Source organism: Hippoglossus stenolepis, chromosome 21, assembly GCF_022539355.2.
Source record: "Hippoglossus stenolepis isolate QCI-W04-F060 chromosome 21, HSTE1.2, whole genome shotgun sequence".
Lineage (NCBI taxonomy): Eukaryota > Metazoa > Chordata > Actinopteri > Pleuronectiformes > Pleuronectidae > Hippoglossus > Hippoglossus stenolepis.
Window position 1 is genome coordinate 9643733 of NC_061503.1, and position 23392 is coordinate 9667124.

General features: G+C 44.0%; 2 protein-coding genes across 2 annotated transcripts; one reads left to right on the forward strand and one right to left on the reverse strand.

Annotated features, from left to right (window-relative positions):
- Window positions 1-1653: 1653 nt before the first annotated feature.
- On the reverse strand, window positions 1654-14517 carry sbk1 (SH3 domain binding kinase 1). The gene is made up of 4 exons (XM_047338403.1): window positions 13654-14517; window positions 6681-6925; window positions 5953-6155; window positions 1654-5488 (listed from the first exon to the last, which is right to left on the reverse strand). The coding sequence occupies exons 1-4, from the start codon at window positions 13689-13691 to the stop codon at window positions 4670-4672; spliced, it is 1305 nt and encodes a 434-aa protein (XP_047194359.1). The 5' UTR covers window positions 13692-14517; the 3' UTR covers window positions 1654-4669.
- Window positions 14518-17591: 3074 nt separating this feature from the next.
- On the forward strand, window positions 17592-22004 carry LOC118100885 (retinol dehydrogenase 13). Its single transcript, XM_035146411.2, has 7 exons — window positions 17592-17799; window positions 19038-19156; window positions 19241-19396; window positions 19477-19581; window positions 19705-19917; window positions 20052-20153; window positions 21491-22004. The coding sequence occupies exons 1-7, from the start codon at window positions 17735-17737 to the stop codon at window positions 21811-21813; spliced, it is 1083 nt and encodes a 360-aa protein (XP_035002302.1). The 5' UTR covers window positions 17592-17734; the 3' UTR covers window positions 21814-22004.
- The last annotated feature ends 1388 nt before the right edge of the window (window positions 22005-23392 follow it).

A 23392-nucleotide genomic window follows, 5' to 3' on the forward strand; every position in this document is an offset into this window, starting at 1 on the left:
CTTTACACAGTGCTACTGGTCATACTGTTCAGTTGTTTATTTGTGCGTATTTCTGAGCTTTTACGCACCGCTGCTGGTCATGCTGTTGATTCGATTTTGCATGCAGAATGCGTATTTACTGAATGTTGCTGACTGTTGGTCGTGCTCAGTCGTTATTTACCGTTATTTGCACCGCGCCCCGTCTCACAGCAACGTTGCACTGCTGCGACAGTTTTATATGTGCATCTGTCGTGATGCTTTTGTGAACCCCCCCCCTTCAAAATCACATGCCCTCTCTGCAGATACGCCCTAGCGCCTGGGTTGACATATACCTGAATTATTTGTTGTTTGTCCATTTCACTTTAGATTCATACACCCAGGGCGAAGCTGCAAGGATTTGACAACCTCTTTTTTTCCTGCCAAACATTTCATGCTGTGATGAAATCAAGTTGAAAGTCTGAAAGGAATGGGGTTTTTTCTGGTGAAACCTGCAGACATTTGAGATACGAAGAAGTGAATCAGGACAGTGAGTGGTCTCTCTCCCCGTCCATCTCTCAGTCCCCTCATGTTGCTGCCATTAGCCCTGGCTGAGGGAAAATAACTGAAGAGGATCTAACACTTAGTCCAGACTGCTGCAAACTGGGAGACCATGTTCCTAGCAGTCCGTGATGCTGGGCCAGTCACTGAAGGTTTAACATCCAGACGTCCTTGGAATCAGTTTGGTTTAGTTGCCTGTTAAGAGCTCAAGCCAAGGGATTCCTGTACAACCCCTACAGCCTCACCTCCTTTCAACCTTGATGACATCACAAGGAGTCTAAGCTCTCATCTATCATCACTATAAATTTTGCTAATTTTCGATTTGAAGTCCGTCCTAATTGGATTGTTTTTATATGAACAATCTAAAAGCAATACATGTGAGTTAATCTTTGCATGAAATATCTTTTAACGATGCTGTGACCAGAAAATAGTCGATACCTCTCCGCGAATGGAGGAAATGTGTATTTTTTGTGATTTGGACATTTCAAGTTCAAGTGCACTCTGTGCTAAATGCATCCACTTTTTAAGCTCAGCCTACATTCAGCATCTTCCATCTTCAAAGCAATTAGGACTGTTACATGGCCACTGGGCTGCTGTGGCCCTTTAAAGGCAAAGGACAGGCTATCACAAAGGACAGGCTTCCACTCGCTACACGAGCCCAGCATGTCATGGTTGACCTTTCCTCTCTCTTGCAGTGTCTGAACTGATTAGCTTTCCTCAGTGGCAGATACACCACAGCTTCCCGCCACTGTCTCAACTCAGTCTGGGAACAACGCGAGCGAGCTCCTGCAGTCTGACACAACAGCTGAGACGCAGTAAGAAGGCCGGGTGGGCTGATAACTGCTCTCGTCCTCTGCGCCACAATCCTGCTGCCCTTGAACTCATTTGCTGTTTTGGGGCCAGCAGATAACTTCATATCTACAGATGTGTTAATTAGGCTTTCAGCATATTAAAGTAGTCTGGGGGCTCCGTCGCAGTGCAAGACCAACGCCTCGGGAAGTCACATGTGATTCAATCTGACCTTCATCTAATGTGCATTCCAGGGACCACACAAAGCTGGGCAGAATTAGCTTTGCCAACGAAGAAAATACCACCGGCATATTTCAAACCATTCACAGAAATACCCAGGAGCCACAAGGTGGTGCATAAATTTATTTCAACATATATTAACATTTCATTTATTCTATTTTTCCATTTTGTTAAAGACACAATACGTACAGTATTTACATTAGATTCTACAACATCACTTGCTGGCAGAAAACAGTTTGATCTTTGATCAGGATAAACAGGATAAAAGGAAGGCTACTCTCTAGAATATAAATTGACAGCTCATTAAATTTGACGATTCCTGTTATGACGGTCCATGAAAAACAACAATGAACATTTCTAGCAGTCTAATTATGATGATATGATGTATAACAAAGCCTCAGCTCCCATCCTGATACTGTGGAACTTGACAAGTTGGGGTTTGCACTTATAAAAAAGTTATGTTGTCTTTCGTCATGCAACGTTCCCATGTTCTGATGCGTCATACTGCGATGGGTGATGTTATGAAGCGTCATGTTATGAAGCGTCATGTTATGAAGCGGCCCGTTGTGATGCGTCATATAACTATGCTTCATATTAAGATGGGGGCTGTTGCTATGTTATAATGCGTCATGTTATGATACATTATGTTATGATACGTCATGTTATGATACGTCATGTTATGATACGTCATGTTATGATGCTTCTTGTTATGATGCATGATGTTAGGATTTGTCGTGTCATGAGGTGTCATATTATGATTTGTCATATTGAGATGTATCATCTTATGCTGCGACATGTTATGATGGTTTATGTTTTATTGTCTCCTGTCATAATACTTTATCCCATGATGCATCACATTATATGTTATATGATGTATGCTTTGCAATGTAATATTTCATGGCCTTATTCTGTGAAACTTGACTTTTTGCACATAATATATGAAGGTCCTTTTGGAATGATTGGCATCCCACTACAATCTACTGACCCATTACCTCTGAAGATACAGTAAGTTTTCAGATCACCTTTGCAGAGCTTGAAAAAGACAAAGAAAATGAGAATGACTTTTAACAACGTGGATAAAGACCTTGGTTTGTGAATTCACAGAATACAGGAGAATGTGTTTCTGCAGGTATGTGTCATCCGCTATAATAAGCCCAGCTGCTGTCATGAGGAGCTGCGGATGACGGGGAGGGTTTGGAGACCAGTTGTTTCGACTGGGTTCAATTAGACTCTATGTTCAAGAAGAGGACAGAAGCTGAACCAGAGGAGCATTGGCACTGTCACTATAGCGACAGTGCTGATGGGATGCCATGGGAAGAGTGGAGAAATTAGAAGTGAGAAAAAGAACGCACACACACACACACACACTCACACCTGACAAACATAACAGTTAGGAAATTCGACCAAGAAAACGAATGGTAATAGCATGCATTGAACCATTCACACTGAGCCTACTGTGCTTTTTGGATGCTTTGATAATTGGCAGTATCTTGTGGAAACAGAAGCTGGAGCGGCGCGCTGGTCTAGATCAATCAACAGTTAGCAGAGCCGTAATGGCCGCCACAGAGGTCATTCCTCCAGACCAAAAACACCTGGGCCCTGCTATTCCACTGGCTCGTTTGGAGGGGTTCCCAGAGAGAGGCAGGAAGACTCAATTAAATCTGAGCATGGGGGGGTGGTGTAACAACGCATTCTGTGCAGTCGGGAATTGTGTGTTTAATGTTGCATCTAGATAATCAAATATTGGAACACCTTTTGTGGTGAAGACAAAATGGGCTGAACTCACTGGCAACAAAGACGCACAATAATTGTGTACAGAAAATGGATGTCGCCCATGAAGAGGTGATGACAGGAAAATGAAATGTGTGATGTCTTTATTTGTAAGAGACCAGCAGCTGCTACCATGTTATAAACTGTGATAGGCTTTAAATCATATATCTATATATTTAACTTCTTGTGATAAACTGTACATTCTGTCATATTTTGCTGCTACATACAGTGCGCTGCCCCGACAGTAAATGTAAAACCCCTACAATCCTTTTCTCCGTCGTAGAAAATTAGAACAGCTACATTGTTGAACTACCTGATGATAAGGTGCACTCCTAGAAATATTCAATTATTTACAATAAAGAGTCGTAGTTTTCTCTAAGAGTTCTTGTCCTTTACAAAAATGTTGTGCTTTAGCGTTTGAAACACACACACACACACTTGTCCAAACACACACAGCAGGTAGAAAAGAAACAATAATCTTCGCTCCATCACCCTTTTCACTCAGATAATGTACAATCCCTGTATTCTACTGTGTTACATTGGAAGTGAATCTCATTTGGAGCAGTTCACAAGGGGCAGATGTGTCTTCCAGCCAGTCAATGGATTTTCATTAATAAAAAAGAAAAGAAAAAGGAAGTGACCCACAGAAGAGTCCTGAGGTGATGATGTCTGTATCTCAGTCTAGACACCTACATGAAAAGATGTCTCATACAAACTGCTACATTTAACTATCTTTTTGTCTTTTTTCCTTTAGCACTCTTTCTCTGTAAGAAAAAAAGAAGTCTATAACAGATAATATGCATTGGCAGGAAGTCTGAGGAATTGCAGACGTATGTGGTAGCGAAGATTGCCCTCAGATCACCGGCCTCCGACTGAACAGCATCATCAGATCAGATGACACTTTGGCCTCCCTGGAGCTAATATTCGGAGATAAGTCTAAAGTAAAGAGACGGGGAGTGATGAGTGAGAAATGACAAATATCTAACTCTAGAATCAGTAGCACCACCACTGTGAATGGGCAGAAAACACAAATGTGTGGACAGCACAATGAGCTGCAGAGAGGAGCATCATCAGCGGACTGTTGCACGCTGCCTGCATGGCTTTTCAGCGTGAGAAGCAGTCTTTGGTCGCTAATGAAAACCTAAGCGGCGCGTGCCGGTGAAAAGCTGTCCGAGTGTGTACCGCTGATTGATGATGTCCATATGCACAGCAGTGGATGTGATCCTGAGCCAATCTTCCATGGTTAGAGTACATCTCCTTTTTCACTGGAGTCTCTGGAGGAGTCATTAACACCTCTTCACAGTTTGTCATTACGTGACGAGCCATCTCGTCCCCAGCGCTAACATGAGCGTGGTCACACGCAGATTTCGATGGCAGTCGCCATCACCATCTGGCTTTTGTTCTTGTCTCGGCCTGGTGACTGGTGCTCCTCTCTGGGAGACAGCGGGTCGGACAGGACGCTGCGTTTGAGCGGGGCTGGGCGCAGGCAGGATGTTCCGGGAGGGGTGGAGGGCTCAGGGTGTCGGTGGGAGGAGCGTGATGAAGAGGAGGTAGAGGAGGAAGTGCAACTGCCAGTGCACGCTCCCGTGCTTGACCTCTCGCCTCTCTTGGCTCGGCAAGAAGCTCGGCGCCTGAGCTCGCTTACCAGCTCATACTTGACAAAGCAGAAGACGTCCTTGACTCCGCAGCGTTTTTCTGGCTCGGAGGCGAGCAACCTCTGAAACATGCGCAAGGCATCATCAGTGAAGCGGCGCCACTGAGACGGGTACGTTCCCACGGGACACCCTGCTTTCTGCCAGCGTCGAAACTCCTCGTAAAAGGCGTCGGACGGCAGCGCTGCTTCCCAGGGGAAATTGCCCGTCAGCATACAAAACACCAGCACGCCGAACGCCCACACATCCAGACTGGTGGTCACGAGGAATCCCTCAGAACGACTGGCACGGCACACTTCCGGTGCGGTGTAGGGGATGGTGCCGCTCACCCGTTTCACACGGCAGCCCACCCGCCGTGTCATGCCAAAGTCTGCCAGCTTGATGCGGCGGCACTCTCGGTCAAACAAAAGCACATTCTCAGGCTTCACGTCCCGATGCACCAGGTTTTTGCTGTGCATAAAGTCCAGAGCCAAGCCCAGTTGTTGCATGCAGCGTTTGACCATTTCCTCTGGCAGACCCACCTGAGAGAAAGACAGAGGGCAAAGTAATGAGGGACAGAAGGAGAGAACATTTGGATAATAAGTACAGTACACTGAGTAGGAGTTGAGTGTTTGTGGTGAGGTTACAGTACTATTAGAAAGAATAGATAACGGTTATTTTGAGCAGAAGAATGAATGTTCAGAGTGAAAAACGATACGGTACTCCAAAAAAGAATAACTGAAACAAAAGAGTCAGTTTTGAGTTCAGCTGCAACCATTTTAATGAGTCTGTAGAAGAGCCTTGAAGTCGAGCACTCCCTCCGCATCAACTGGTAAAGCACTAAAGCAAAATGAGAGCTCTGCGCGGAGAGAAAACCAGGACGAAGACGAGGCTCCAATCCCAGGAGAGCTTGTTAAAAACCCCTGTTTCTGAACGCGGCGACTGATTGGAGCAGCGAGGGCTGAGCGAGGGCTGTGATTGGTGGAAGGAGGGACGACAGCGTTACCTGAGGGGGGATGATATCGAAGAGGTCCCCAGCGGGGGCATATTCTTGTCCAAACACGTAGCTGTCCTCCGTCTCGAATAGCACGTCCAGGACTTTGATGATGAAAGGGCTGCAGCTAAGTGAGCCTGTTAGACTGTACTCCCGCAGGAAACTCTTCAGCTTCGTCTTGTTCTTGGTAACAAACTTTAGCGCCATTTTGGTGCCTGCAAAAATCGGATACAAACATGCAGAGCACACAATTAGGCCCTGGTCAATTAAACTTATTATATCATTTTAAGTACTGCCAATATCTTACCATCTAAAATACTCCAAGCGTTCCCTTAAATTGCACTTTGTGGAGACATTTCCGACGCTGTCTTTAAACAGGCGCTATCTTCATTCATATAAACATTTTCAGTGAATGAATCTCACCTCCATTATACATGTACAACCAGCCACTCGTGATTACAGCTGCAGAAATTCAAAGGCTATTTAGTGTGCAGATAGCAGCACCCTTAATGCCCTCTCAGCCTCCCTCTGCACAATGCTTAGTTGTACTGCTTTCAGACTGAGATGGCATTATAACCTTGTTTTCTTTTTTTGACAATGTCTTTTCAGAAATTCATCATTGACCCATGCTGATCTGCAATGAGTGGATACAGATCATCTTGTTTTTTTTAAATAAATTTTGTCTATTTACACTTGATTAATAAATGATATGAGAGGAGTTGGAGATTTTTGAACCTCACCCTGGGTTTGGTGCGCCACCAGGTCCACCTTGCCGTACGTGCCCTTCCCCAGCTCCCGGATGTGCTCGTACTGTTTGGCTACGTCTGTTGCCGACAGAGACGTGATGGCCAGGGCCTGCATGTCCTCCACTGGCACCCCTCCGCAGTAGTCCATCTTGGCCGTAGGGGAGCCCCCGCCGCCACTGCCTGCCCGTCCCGGCCCCGATGGAGAAAGCGACAGGCTCGCCTTGACGCTGTGGGGCAGACTAAAGGAGGAGAGCGATGCTTAGAGTCAGGGTTTATTCTGCTGTGATGATAGCAGGTGATATACATTTTATGCATGAATTTGTTTATAACAGAAGGGTCTTCAGTATCTTTATGTCTGTTGGCGTATATCCATATATTCTCGGCTGTCCCAGAGGATGGTTAAATCAGGCAGGCTTTAACACACCCTAATTTCCATACAATCAATGCGGGGAAGGCAACAACAAGCAGGGAGTGCTTTCCGTAAATGCATTGAACTTCCTGCTGTCCCTCTAGATCACTCTGGCCAGCTTTTAGATATGGTCTCAGACAGCACTTACTGGCAGACGGCTATGGGAAAATCAATGGGCCCAGGTAGAAGGACTAACAAATGGAAAGAAATGCAAGGAGCTGACAGCTGCAGGTGCACACATGCTGGTAAGGCATCTGGGAGCACACCGAGGAGATCATACTGTGGGCTATAGGCATTGTTCGTGGTGAACAAACGAATCAGTGTGGCTGTGAGAGAAGGGGCTGCATGGGAAACACATTTGCTTTTGCTTTTCATCGTATTGCTGAACTAAACAGAAAGGTTACTGCTGATTTTCAGAAGTAGTGAAATAGGTCAAATTGATATTAGGAGGGAAAATGTGGCCGTTAAAATTACAAGTTCATATGAGGTCAGCCACACTGTTTAAGATCTTGAGTTGAGTGACTCTACAGTGTTCAAAACTAACTGTTTAACAAAATGGACCTTTTGATGAAATGAAGCTTATCACACTAATGATCACACCCATTGTCTCTGTCTCTCCTCACCCCCCTTCTGTATTTAATCATCCAATCATGCACAGCACGCACACCCACACACACTAATAAGCAACAAATCAGCCGAACAATTTCGCTGATGATCTCCGTCATCCATCACTCAAAAGCGGCGACTGCGTTGTTCTTCTGTCCCTGAGGCCAGTTCTCTCAGCAGCTGCAGGTTCAAACCTGGTAACAAACACCTCGAACAACAGCCCGACGCATGTGAGTGTCTTGACAGCTAGGTACATTTGAAAGGAAAGGTAGAATCAACACACAGCTGCAAATGTGCAGTTGATGTTCAGACATTGTGAAGGTGCCGCGGTTCCTCAGCTTCCTCGTGTGGGAAGAATGTGATAAATATAGCTGTTAGACAGCAAAAACTAAAATAGGATGCAGCCATTTAGAGGCTTGTGTTCTTGGCTCAGCACTCTGCAAAAAACAACACCACACTGCAAATAGAACAAGCCCTGTGCATCATATGTATCTCTGCTGATAAGACTTACTTTTTGATTTTATCATAAGCAAAGAGGTGCTTATATAAGAGTGTATGAATATTGTAGCCTGCTCATGCTGAGCGTCCCTACTGTTTAGCCTTCAGCGAGTCGACACAAAAGTTGATGACTGTCCAGAGACAAGTCTGCGGTCAAGGTCTGGTGACTAAACATTGAGACGGGACAGACAGACAGACTGTAAGCACATTCCCTCTGACCGTCCACCTCGCGTGGCCTCATTGCCTCGGTCAATGAGAGGGAAGGGAGCGCCGGTTTACTGGCACTGCTTTCAGTCAGCTCCACGAGCAGAAAGTGCTGCGCTCCAGCATGGATCCTAATCACATTACTCAGCTCCCACAAAGACAAAAGCATCCCCCTCCCAACCAACTGCACAGGAAGCTTTGCACTCATTTCCTTCACAGAACTGGATTAAGAGTCCTGAAAATGTGATGAGTGGTTGGGAGTCGGCGCAGCTGGTTCAGAGACTGCAGTGATGGCGCCTCAGAGGTGTGGAGATGAATGTTTGTGTGTGAGTTTTTGGGGAGGGCAGGTGTATCAGACGCAAAGTGTCACACTATCCAAGGTGTAGTAAGTCAGATGGATCAGCTGCGAGCCTCAAAACGACTTTGCATTCGTGCATTCGTGCCCGACCGCACACCCCACTGATCTCCCACGCTGCCCTCTGCTCCTCTGTCCTCTCAGGCGGCGAGAGACAACGCTACCACGAACACACTCCACCTCCAGATGAGGATTTGGCTCGAGACACGTTTTAATGTCTGTGGGTTTTTGAGCCAGTCCAACGCATTGTTAATCATCAGTAAGCCTTTTAAAAACAGATCCCTGAGCTGCCCACTAAGTCCTACATTGCCTTTTTATAAACCACTGCTGTTATTGTAAGACCTAGTAATTTCAATTTTTGTGATTTTCATTCTTTAGTTATGATTCTAAAAAATCCACTGACATTTGCTTTCACACAAGCCATTTGAAAGTCTCAATAGATAAACTGAAAATGTATTAAATAGGGCCATCTAAAAACAAGCCTGTTTTCCTAATCCCGGAAGAGTGGAGATAGAGGGTTTTCCACTCTGAAGCAAAAATATGTTTTCCGGCCACTAATTTCCCCTCAACTAGATTGTCTATCTTGTTCCATTTAGCAATTACTCAAATAGAGATGTGTGCATTCACAATGTAACCCTCTAAAAACCAGGTCGTTCCAAGAAAAAGGCCAAAACAATCCAGTTTTAAACCCTGTTCACCATTTGGACTTTCTGGGAGCCTGTTGTGGCCGACTCCACGTGTCTCAAGGAGATTAACCTGCAGAAGCATTTGACCTTTTCTTCTGTGAACACTTCGCTGGAGATAAGAACAGAGACCAACCCTGCGATGCCACTGGCCACAAGTGCTCTCATTACAGACTGTGTCTTTTAGAGCCTCAGGGTGTGCTCATGATAAGTTATTTCTTAGCCTCTGAACTCGGAGGGGGGTTACACTGAAGTGTACGTCTTACTGAGGATTTCAGGTGGCTCTTTTTTCACATGTTTTACATTTTGTCAGAGATTAGCTTTATGTTTGGCTATACTGGCTAATTGGTTCGAGGGATGGCCATGTCAGTTGGTCCACAACTTTGGTCCAGACAGAAATATCTCAATCACTATTCCATTTAGTGCCATGATCTCTTGCAGAGGTTTTCATGGTCCTCAAAGGATGAATCCTAAACTAAAGTTGTCTCTCTTCCTGTGGAATATCTCAAAATCTCCTGGATGGATTGGCCCCAAATGTTGTACAGACATTTTTGGTTCCTTAATGATGCATTAATAATCCATATGAATTTCTGACTTTTCCTCTGGTGCTGGGGGTTAACCCATTTTCCTGTGGAATTTATGTGGTATGACCTTACCGTACCAGAGGAACATGGGGTACTTGTACCACAGAATTTGTAAGGTATTTTACCACAGGAAATCTTCATAAGGCTGGAGGTGAATTTCAACAAATGATACAGAGTCACATCTCTGTCATTAGAAGGTGAAAATTTGGGTACTTGAGTTGACGCAGGACCTTCATCTGTAACAGCTTTATCGTAATGAGCACAAAGCATATGATGAAGCGAGAAGGGGATGAGAGTCAGCAGCTTTACACACAGTGTTTGTCCTCTTTAGTTCATCCTGCTTAACGTCTCTCCCCTTTCTCTCTTGTCTGTCCCTGAAAATGTAAATGAAAGAAATAAATAGATTGCTGAGGCGGCAACACGTCTCTACCTCCCTACATTACTAATGGACTAGTTCCTTTGCTCTCGGAAAGAATCATTATGGGCGAAGACTGATCCCTGTGTCCAATTTACTCTCAAATTGCCCAACTCAAGATAAATCAGCTGCATGTATAACCTATACATACATATATATATTTTCTGAGTCCATCTTCTTGCTGCCTCAGTGTGGATGGGTCCTAAACAGCCTATCATTCGATCAAAAACCAAATGGGCTTCTGTTTGACAGCCATTTGCAGTCAGGACACTGTTCCCTATGGCATAGAAAAGAAACGGAATTACTTTTTCCAGCGGCACAGAACATCAGAGCCGGTGAGTTGGTGGGTTTAGTGCAACGCATCAACACATGGCTGAAGAAAGCTCCTGCTGTGCGGTGATAGGTGAACCAGCCGCCCTGGCCACGGACTCTCACTTTGACAAATCACAAGCTCACACCTGTGCTCGGCTGCCCACAGGGGGGGGATCCCTAATGGGACGGAGTGCTGGGTGACCCATTTCTCACTCGTCTCGCCTCTGCTGTCCTTCTTATCAGGGCCCTCTCTCTCCAGCACTTGCCCAAAGGCAGACATCTAACTGGTAGAAACACTGCCAACCACTGGCCTCCAGCTGGAATGACCTAGGACCCGGGAAGGGGTATCCCAAGGTGAAATGGATCCAAACAAGGAGTGAGAGAGGAGGTGAAACTACAAGGACATTTGGCTTAGCGTCAATGACAAATGACTTTCAAAGAGAAGAATTGGCACAATGATGAATCCAACCTGAACAAAGCGTTGCAATGAGCAGTCAATCAATGTTGTAGTAGCATCTGATTGTAAAGCACAATCATAATCAGTGTCATCAATGTAATCATGTCCTACAGAAAATCATTCAGCGCTGAAATATCTCTGCAAAAGGATACCGAGGGAACATACTGTACCTAACCCCCACTCAATCACAATCCAATAGCCCCAAGTTTACAATAGGGATGGTTTGTGTGTGTGTGTGCGTGTGTGTGTGTGTGTGTGTGTGTGTGTGTGTGTGTGAGAGAGAGAAAGAGAGAGAGAGAGCGAGAGAGAGAGAGAGAGAGCAGGATTGGGGAAATCCAACGAGGCTTAACTGAAGCATCACTGCCATTGTACCACATGCTATAGGCTGCATCCCTTTGATGTCAAATACATGGGGAAACGTTGACTCTATTATCAGCTCAGTAAAATGGGGGTCTAAATGGGAGCGTGGCTAAATGATGTAAGAGCACTAAGGGGGACATTGCTTCTTCTTCTTCTGCTTCTTCTTCTTCTTCTTCTTCTTTCGTTTTGTTTCTGGACCATTTCACCCTCCACTTCAAGGCGAGCTTACAGTATATGGTGATTTGTGATCCTGCACATATGCAATAGCCTCTAACCACAATCAGAGCACTAACGTTGATTGCCGAGGCACACCTCCCCCACACACACCCCCACACCCCCAACTCTCTCTTTCAAATTCAAATTCAACTGTGCTTTAATTGCATAAAAGGGGATTAGCCATGACTGCAAGACACAAAGTAAAATACGGGATTGTTAAAAACACGAACATATAGTGTGCGCAAACAATTAATCAACCAAATAATAAAAAAGCCATTAGTAAAAGTCAGAGGTCAAATTGAAAACACAAGATACAGTCGACACAAACACTGGTGCAAACTGCACGACTATGGACACATTCACACACATTCACACACATTCACACACATTCACACACCCACGTCCACAGTGTGTACATTGAGTGACAGACGTGTCATTAGGCTGCCGTTCTCTCACTGAGATGATTGACAGGTTAGAATGTTATCTGTATATATTTGTCTTTATGGTGACACAGAAAGACATCTATAGATTCAAACAAGGCAGTAGAAGAAAATCCCTCTTGTGCTCTTTTTTGTCTTATAACTGAACATGTTTGCCTCCTTTCTGTTTTCCTGTGGCTGTACTGCTGACTCTGTTTTCATTTTGTTTTGCCAGCCCTCGCTGCTTAACTGTGTCGTAGTGAGGTCAATTTCTTTGGGTTTTTGCGTCTAGTGAGGGGGTCAAAGATGGGTTTTAGTTTCCGTTTGTGTGCCAGCTGTCAGAGTAGGTTATTTATAAAAAAAAAAAAACGTTTATGCTGCAGATGTATTATCTGTTTGCAGAAGCCGCAGATATCGGCCCAGTTGTGTGGGCCATGTTTGCGGCATTTGTGTGGACTCCCACGATATTCTTTTGATAAATTCCGGGTGAAGAATATCAGGCATTATTATTCATAACTGAGGTGGGTTCAGTTTCACATACCAGCTCACAATTCAACACATAATAGGGAAGATTTGTTGGCAGATTGTTATTTTTGCTGATCACCATTAATAATGTCATGATCATTATGATATTAGATGTATATTGTAATTTACATTGTTTTTTTAAGCATATGAGCAATGGCAGCATTCTGTCTGTGTTGCTTTCTGCTTTTTTAATTGGATTTTCATAAAACATACACCATCATAAAAACAATGATGTCCAGCCAAAGATCCCAGTCAATACTTAATTCTCTCTACACCAATACAATGTTTGTGACAGAATCAAATCCATGTGCGTTGTCTGCTGCTGCTGCTGCTGCTCTTCATTGAGAGTCCATTACCAGCCGCCATGGCTTTGCTTTTACAGGGTATTGCTTGATGGAGTCAGCTGCTCATTTAAATGCATTAGACGGCATTAACGATGACATATCATGTCTGTCCTGGACAAAGTATAAAACGGGGGCCATTAAAAGTGAAGTGGACCGGATGCCCTCACGTCCATCCACCCATCCAGCTCAAACTGGGCACAGTAAAGGGAGGCAAGCAGGTGCGGGTATATCACGAGTGATGTGGGTGAAAATGCAAATTAAATCGCAGCTCAGTCATTAACACAACTTAGAGTTAATCGTAGCCAGATGGTAAATAAAATAGTGGAGCTGTATAATAACTAATGCCGCTGGTGTTTTATGACTGTACGTTTGGGGGTTATAGTGCGTAATATTAAAACTGTGCATCGAAATGGGTCAAAGTTCAAACAATGCAAATTTGGCAACTCAGAGGATATAGCAGCCCCAGAACCAGGTATTTCTATATGCTATGTATTTCTGCCTTTCTGTTTACAGTGTACAGTAGGGTTACCCCGGTTTCAGCCCCCCCCCCCCAGGTTCCATCCGGGTGTTGCTCACTCACCTGCTGGCGACCTGTCTCTCTCCTCCATGGTCCTGCATCCGCCCGGCGAGCAGAGCCGCTGCGCTCCGCTCCGCACTGATCCTCCACGGGGCTCTGAGGGGACCTGGTGGATGAATCTCCCGGTTTGAAGGAAGTTATCTGAGGAAACTGTGCACGTCCTCCACAAAAAAAAAAACAGAAGAAAACAAAAACAAGAAAAACAACACCTCACACTTTCACGGCTGACCAAGCCCGCATGGGGTGAAGGTCCGGTGCGTCGCTGCGCTTTGGCTGTAGCCCGCCCAGGATGACTCCTGTCCAGCTTACTTCGTGGAGAAGCTCCACAAAAGATGACTTGTGTCTTCGGAGGCGGACTGAATCAAAAAAAGCATCATCATCATCATCATCTGGTGCTGAGTCGAGGACACAGGCTGGGATCCCTCCTCTGAGCGCCCACCATCTCAACCTGCCAAGCAGCAGCAGCAGCAGCAGCAGCAGCGGGAGGCGGGTGCGTGTTTATCTTTCGCTCCTCCAGCGGTCCGCATGACCCAGTTCAGCGCCACACACACACTCTCACACACACACACACACAGACGAGCCCATTCATTCACACCCACTTAGGGGGGGCTCTCTGCAGTGCGCACGGGAAAATCCACATGTCCCCTCTCCATCCAAACTGAGCTGTGCGTCCTGGAGCCACCGTCGGCCGGTCGGTCTGTGGATGTCCGTGGGTCCAGCGGGTCTCTGGGTTCTGCAGGTGGTGGGGGTCTCAGATGTTGCTCCTCTACTGGTCCCACTAGTCAGCTCCTTCATTGTTCACCGTCTCCACCCTCTGGCAAACTAATGCGCTCACGTGTCCCGGGTCCTAGCGCCTGGACACTCTCCCTCATCCATCCACCCATCCAGCATCAGTGCGCAAATGCACGAGCTTCTCAAACTTCTGATTCATGTTTTTCAAGGAACAAGCTGCTCCTCTGCTCTCTTGCATAATTCAACAGCTTATGGCCTCCGAGTAGTTGACACTGTGACTTTGCCAACTGTCCCTATATTAGCTAACAGCGAGGAAAGACTTTGAATTAATTCACTGCCCTGGCAGCTCCCCCCTTTACTGTACATGTTTAACCACAGGCCTCCTGCCAGACGTGTTGGCCAACTAGAACAGATTGGAGAGCAAAGACAGCATCAACACGAAAGGGATCACCTCAGTGCATCATCGTCGACGGCAACCGATTGGATGGGCTGAGGGTAAAATGATTAATAGAAAATATTCCTAAAGGAAAATCCATGATAAAGACTTTGACTCATGTTGTTTGCTACTTTGAAATGAATCCAGAACCCAAATATATCAAGGAACAACTTCTATTTATACTTTTTCTCTATATAACTTTCTAGTCATACTCTTCCACCCTATGTTTCCCCATATTGCCCCTAAATCCAAGTGATAGCCACACCCAGGCTGAAATATAAGCTGTTGTTTTTCTTCAGTCCATGATCTCGAGGAAAGGATGAATGGAGCCAAGGCAATCTGATCTTTTTTGTTTCCTGAAACAAAATCATTTGACCCGCAGGGTGTGTTTATCCTTCTCAAGGAGACGGGCAGATATTAAATAGCTGCATCTTCAGCACCTCTAAGACATTCGGATGTCTCACACAGCACACGGCTTTTTCGAGACCAGCGGGCAATGAGGCGGAGAGTTTCCTCTGGGTTATCGTGGGAACAGAGCTGTCATAAATCATAGTGAAGGTCAAGCACTGTTGGCTGACAGCAGAGAGCAGCAAGGGTCAAACACACCAGGGGGACGCACCTCTGAGCTGTGAACAAATAGAGCAGCTCTGCTCCTCCTCCTCCTCCTCCTCCTCCTTCTTTCCCATCCTAACTTTATCAAGCCACCACTATCATGTCCTAGTTCTTACTTTTTTTTATGTGTCACCTCAAGTTTTCCACCTCTCGTTGGCCTCCTTTTTCCACTGCTCTCTAATTCATCTTCGTGTACAGTTCCCTCTGTTCCTTTCCATCCCAGCTGCTCTATAAACTGCAGTGTCATGTGAGTGGGTGGGTGGGTGGGTGGCGGCATTTACATAGTGCCTCAAGCGGGGTCTCTTAAAGTTTGAAGAAGGAACATGCTTTTTGTGGACCGCAATTACATTCAACTTTTAGGTTAAAAATAATGCATCATCTATGTATTTTCTAAGATCAACGGGGGGGGAAGGAGAATGAAAAAAGTTCCTGTGTTTTTCTTCCTGTGCAGAAATGTAACAATTTCACTGCAAGGGCGCCCATGAGAGTATATGCAAGATTTAATACTACCAGAACAGCCATAAAACCCCAACTAATATATCCTCAAATATCATGTCTGTTGATGAATAATAGAGGCTCCTGAGATTATTATAGGCACAGGTGGGAGGAAATTGAGTCGATCCAAAGTCATTTTGCAGATGGAGCACTACAGTGATTCTCAGATACATCCCTGTATGAATATTAGATTATCTCCCCAAAAACCTCTCACAGTCAGTAATCAAACCAAATCCTAAAACCGTGCAACATTTGCTTTGAACAGCAGGTATTTGAAATTGGAACCTTGATGTTTTTTTTCCGAACACGTGGATCAACATTTAGGCAGAAGAAACCTAAAGTATTGAATTCTGAAGCTGTGCAAAGCGACACCCCACCCTCACCTCTCTGGGCACTGGTTCATAACAGCCCCTTTCTGTCTCACTTAAGCTCTCCTCTCTGCTGCCTTCACTTTTTCCTTTTTCTGTCTCACCTGGCTCCCCAATGGCAGAATGACTTTGCACCGGCCTCAGCAGAGCAATTCCACATCTTTTTCAATTCCAACTCAGCCACACCACCCTCTACATTGAAATTTGGCATTTGTTTGAAATTGTAATTTTAATATGTGATTGCTGGATAATCTTCCGAAGCCAACTGCATGAAATATAAATGTAAATGAGCAATCAAGTTGGCTTAGCATTGCAGTTATGGATTTTTTTTTTCAGAATATGGTGTCTATCTCAGTGTTGGAAAAAATAATGATATCAGATGCACAATGTTCTCAGAGCAAACAGCCCCCTCATGCATTTTAAAAAGCGACAGTCAACATAAATTATATATATGTATGGATGAATTATAAAAGTGAGAGAGGAAAAGAAACAAACAACAGTTTGGCACAGATTTTCAGCAAAGTAATTGAATTACTCTTGATAAAAACATAGCATTCTGAATTTTTAATGTAGCTTTTTAAAGTTTCAAGAAAGGCAAGTCAAGTTTCTTTATAAATAACCAATTCAGACATGAGGGAATTTACAGAGTCACTGAAATACATAATAATGTTACACTAACACTACATTTAAAAGACAATATAAACAACCAAAAAACACAAAAAATGTCAGAGTGCTTTACAGACAAGTAAAAATGATTTTAAAATCCATCCTCTGACACAACTCAGTGATGCAGTGATTACAGGAAGTAATGTAATATGCTCCAATTGCTTGGTGTCAGTGACCACAACAATTGTTAGGACTACATTGAAGCTGTAATTGAGAAGAAAGTTACAAGAATATATACCTAAGTCCTATAATACCTAATAAAGTCATACATTTTAAAATGTCATAATATTATGAGGATAAAGTTGTAATTTAAATTTAAAAAGTTTAAATATTATGAGGATAAAGTTGCGACTTAATGCGAACAAAAACATAATATTATGAGAATAAAGTCGTAAATGAATAAAAATAAGTCGTGATATTATGAAGATAAAGTAGTATTATTAATTTTAAACAGTCTTAACACTTCAAGAATAAAGTTATAATTTAATTTTAAAAAGTCCTAATTATATGAGCGTAAGTTAAAAACAGTTCCACACAAATTCAACTCAACAATATCACAAAGGTACAGTTTGAACATAGATACTACGTTTCCCATAATGCCAATGGGGATCCTCGGCCGTTGATTGGTCAGGATGAGTGGATGACGTAGAAAGTGTGCGCGTGTAACCTTGCGGCACAGCAGCGCTGCTCAGGACTGGTGTTGTGAAAGCAGCTGTAGAAAGATAACAGCGAAACGAGTGGATGGTTTATTTGTACTCAACATCCCTGTGGAGTCATGAGCAGATATATTCTACCTGTGTCTCTGTTCGGGACTGTGATTGGCGCCGCTGTTTTACTCAAGTGAGTGACTCTCCATGAAGAAGGGACTGTTTACTTCACACTGGGTTTTCTTCATGTGATCATAAGAACAATCTGCAGTGAAGTTCATGCTCAGTTCAGTGTTAAACGCTTATATCTAATGTAAACAACAGACAAAGCCCTGCAGCCCTTGTAGTGGAGTGAATTAATGTGTATTGTCATATGGTCTAATGTGACAAGTGTGTACTGTATAAGATTATGTAGGTTTTAGTTGTTGCACACTTTTCAGAGGTGAGTAAGCAGAACAGTGCAAACAGGCAGGTTGCAGTTATACAGAGGATTTGTGGACGTGAATGAAACTATGAGTTTTGAAACCTGATGGCCTGGTGATATTAGTCTGGTGGTGCATGCAGCCTGGCTCCTGTTTGCTGGATGGTAACAGACGGTAACAGTCTGCCTGCTGGATGGATTTGCTCCTTGGAGACGCTGAGGGCCTTCTGCAGACACCACTGGTGGTAGATGTCCTGAATGGCCGGCGGTCTGTTTCCTCTGATGGGCTTTGCCATCTCTACCGCTCTCTGTATTGATTTGTGGCTGTGATCGGAACAGTTCCCATACTAATAGTGTTGCTTTGTTGAGGAAATTCTCTGTGACAGAATGAAGAAAGATAAAAAAAATACATATTTTGTCATTAAACTGGAGTCAGAGCTGGGTTAACCTGTGACTGGCAACCAGCAAAAAAAACTGTTTACTCCTAAATCGCCCCAAGTGTGCAGTGTGGTGATTTGATTTGACACATAAATATAGGCAAGGCAAGATAATTGGAATAATGTGTTAAAGTTTCCACACACCCATGGTTTTCACTCGTGTGTGTGTGTGTGTGTGTTTTAATTAATAGTCTTTTTACTGGTAGTTGAGTCATGCAGAATGCAATAAAGCATTGGTTCAGTTTAACAAGGACATTGTATCCCTCCCACTTGTTCAGCTCCAACAGAGCCCCCTCCCTGTTAACACATTTCTTTGCCATGTTTTTTTTCATCACAGTGGATTTCCAACTAATAACATATACAAGTAAATACAATATGACACAACTCATGAGTAAGACAAAAGAAAAACAGACAGAAAAGAGTTTGGTGACATCAGGCTAATCTGACTAGGTCTAATCAGCCGTGTATTGATATTGCCTTTTGTTTATATTCCAAAGAGGAATCTATGACACCTGGTGCTAATGCATTCTCATGTGCTTAAATAAGTCACTTTCTTTTATTTCCCCCCCACAGGAGCCATGTGACCGGAGGCCGGTGCCCGAGTAACGCCACCATCACTGGAAAGACTGTGGTGATAACAGGAGCCAACAAAGGCATCGGGAAGGAGACGGCCCGAGAGCTGGCCAAGAGAGGTGTGCAGAAAAATATCATGTCACTCTGATTTGTTATTTTTTCTCTCGCTGATACACTCCTCTTTCCCGTCCCCAAATCGTCAGGAGGGCGGGTCATTATGGGATGTCGGGACATGGAGAAGTGCGAGGCGGCCGCGAAGGAAATACGAGGCAAGACCCTGAATCCTCACGTCTACGCCTGTCGCCTCGACCTGGCCTCCATTAAATCCATCCAGGAGTTTGCGGAGAAAATCAAACGAGGTGAGGCAACAAAACACGGTGTCAATAATAGAAATAGAGTCAGTAACAGTTTGTTGACTATGATCTTTATCGTCTTGCAGAGGAGCAGAGAGTGGACGTGCTGATAAACAACGCAGGGGTCATGAGATGTCCAGCATGGAAGACAGAAGACGGATTCGACATGCAGTTTGGAGTTAACCACTTGGGTGCTTACTTTGACAACAAGCAAATCAAAGAAAACAAATACAAATTGTCTTTACATTCTAATAAACTCTCCCTCGCTCCATCGCTATACCTAATTTCGATCGTTTTGTTCTTCCTCCGTGCAGGCCACTTCTTGTTGACAAATCTTCTGCTGGAGAAGTTGAAGGAGTCCGCCCCCAGCAAAGTGATCAACCTGGCCTCGCTCGCCCACATCGTTGGAAAGATCGACTTCGAGGACTTGAACTGGGAGAAGAAGAAGTTTGATACCAAGCAGGCGTACTGTCAGAGCAAGCTTGCCAATGTTCTGTTCACCAGAGAGCTTGCCAAGCGATTACAAGGCAAGTCTACTGGCTGCCGCATAAGTGGGCATGTGTGGGAGAGAGTACGGCCTATGTTCTTGTTTGTAATTGGCCAGTGGATATATATTTTTCGAACAATGCTTTGTGTGTGTGTGTGTGTGTGTTTGCAACAGGCACAGGCGTCACAGTGAATGCTGTACACCCAGGCGTTGTTGCCACGGAGCTTGGGAGGCACACCGGCCTGCACCAATCGCAGTTCTCCAGCTCCGTGCTCAGTGAGTATCCTGCTTTCTTACTGGATCCTGAATTTAGAGAAATCAATAAATCCGGGGAGGTTCCACTCGTCTAATACATATGCAACAGTGCGCTTCGGCTGTGCACACTCTGATATGTGGCATTGTCCTCAGTGAACTTTCAAACTGTATAAATTAGAACCATCAAAAATAACTCACCACGTTTCTGTTATGAAATGCTCCTACCCACTAAACTTTATAACTACAACTAACAAGTGCGTTGGTGAGGAATTCTGATTCAAATATATAAATCGATGTGTGTGTGTGAGAGAGAGTCGAGGGGAAGGAGAGGATGGGGGGGCGTCTCTGAATGGTAGACCATGTGGTTTAGGGGTTTAGTTTCAGCTTTAGTTTCGCTAGTGGCTCGGGGGCCGCCCACCTTTGATTAGGGGGTGTTAACCTTTTCATGTATATGTAAATGTCATGACATAGAAACGTCCCATTCCACGTGAGCATTTGCCCTGCAAAGTCCAAGATGGTTTGAAACACTAGGTGGCGTTATGAGCCATGTTCAACCTATAAATGTCAATTTTTTGAAACATATATTTGGTGATAAATGTGATTTTTAAAACCAGCATTAATGTGTTTCATCAAAGAGCAGTCATACAATTTAATAAACAGTTACATTTAAGTTAAAGTAGCGATACCACAAGTCAGAGTCCTGTGTTGAAAATGCACAGTGTTATTAACAAAATGCACGTAACGTATTAATTTGGTTTGACATTAAGCTAATGTTTTAATTATTTGAACTGCTTTTTATTTATAAGCCCATCTTAGGTTTTGTATGTAAAATCTTAATGTGCAAAGTTTCTTCTAACTAAAGCTGTGAAGTAAATGTATCAATTCAAAACGGCAGAATAACAGCATGTTGTACGTCACCACAACCGCTTCTTATAAAAAATTAGTTGGAAGAAACATGACAAATCTGAACCCACCTGTACACCACTGCTCCCAATTATGTTGCTGCTACAGCTTCTCCGCACACATTCTGGGAATGGGTGAATGGATGTTTCTTTTTTTACTCCGCACCGAGGATATTTTTAATTACACGATGCACTCCGGGGTAATAAACATCCTCCGCTGTGGGGAGGATGGAAGTGTTTGGTGTTGAGAACATTTACAGTCACAGTATGTGCGTGTCGGATCTAGTAAACACACGTAATTGATGTAAATGTTTCATTTTGTTATAGACCACAGAAAACAGCACTGAACCAGTTTGTACTTGTGATTTACATTGAATTAATGTTTTGAAGTACTTGTATTTGATCAGAGTTTTACACCATCTAACCTCTCTGTGGCCTCTTTAATCCCCCGTACAGGTCCCTTTTTCTCCTTGTTAGTGAAGAGCCCAGAACTTGGGGCCCAGCCCAGTGTCTACCTGGCCGTGTCCGAGGAGATGGAGGGTGTGACGGGACGCTACTATGATGTGATGACAGAAAAGGAACCAGCGCCGCAGGCCCTGGACGACGAGGCAGCTCACAAGCTGTGGGAGGTCAGCAGCAGGCTGGTGGGTCTGGAGGAAAAAGGACAGAGTGGCAAGTCAAACCCTCCAGCAGGAGGAGAGAATGAAGCTGCACAGACAGACCCAGCACAGACACGTGGACAGAGCCCAGGACCAGCTGTCAGTGCTGTGGGGCTGTAGGTGTCCTCTGGGCCAGCTGGAGATACTGAACCTCTATGACTGGAGCTGTGACTTGAGCGGTCCCCTGCTCTGTCTGTTAACTTTCTGAATGTGTGATTCTCTGTATAATGGCAGTCTTTTGCACACGCCTCTATGTTCCTGCATCAGGAGATTTTCTGTGAAACATGAAAGATGCTGCTTTTGGCAAAAGACTCAGACTCGTTTTTTGAAGCCAGTGCCCAGTGTCTAATGGAATATGTATGGTTGGCGAGGATGAAACTGAAAGGGAATTTGAAAAAAACGTCTGATCTGATAATTAACAAAAAGACAAGGAACAGTTGGATGAACATACCAATGAATCTAAAAAATCACAACTTCTACCCATGAATATTTAAACCACGACTGTGTAACCTCCAGCCTCAGGGCTGAATACAATTTATAAATATAAAAAAAGGCATCTCAGAAATACTAAAACATTCTCATGACAGCAACAATTTTTTCAGCCAAAGGAGAAAATAACATAAAAGGGGAGACTAACACGCCCTTCAGGATGGTGCTCTGGCTGTATGCCTGTCAGGTCACACTCAGGGTGAAGGAGACACATGTTACCGCTGTGTCATTGCTGACAAGATTAATGTCGCCTGTCAAGAAAAGAAAGCTAAAAGTGGAATGTTGCACTTTCCAGGAGAAAGGGACAAACATTTCCTGTTAAAGTAAAATATAGCGCACTGTGTCTACTAAGTGCTGTTTGTATGTGCAAGCAGTAATAATAAAGGTTTGAGCTGTAAACATGCAGCTATCCTGCATGAATAGAAAATACAACTGATTACTACAAGCTGATAGCAAAAGAGCTGAACCCTTATTCAGAAGGAGAATTTGTGATGGAGCCTTGCAGCTGCTTTGGACCTCCCAGTGACCTCAGAAAAAATCATTCCAAAGCTTCAGTCTGTCTTGAAGAACCACGGCAATGATTTACTGACACGGGGAGGACACCTAAAAAATGTCCAGTCCAGACCTGCAATGAAACAAAAAACATTTTAATAATGTCCAACTCTCACTGCTGAGTTCGGTGCAAGGGAGAAACAAGTGAGTCTTTGCAAACCACTCATAGCGCCATGGATGAGGATTTATTTGAGCAAGTTGTTTTCACAGAATTCTGCCGTGAGCATCCTCATCATCCTCAACTGACATCAGACACCTTGTCATAGAGAAGCACTTCCATCGCATCACAGAGGTGTGTGTGTGTTCAGTAATGTAATGTGGCCTGTGAGAGGTGTTTCTGTGTATTACATAGAAAATGATTATAAAGTCTTTCTTTTGATGAAACAAGCTCTTTTTAATCATTAAAAAATATTGGTATCCATTTTATTGCACATGAACGATTGAACCCTTCTCCGTGGACATGCTGTTTTAGATGTAGTGGGAAGACAGTAAGTCATAGATGTGATTAATAATCATTAAATTAAACTGAAGGGGGATAAATGTGTTTAATACACTCCATCATTAATCCCTCATTTCATCTACAACTGAAAATATGTTCGATTTTTCTTTAACTATCTGCTATGTATAGAATAAATAGTAAAACGGTCATAAGGTCGAT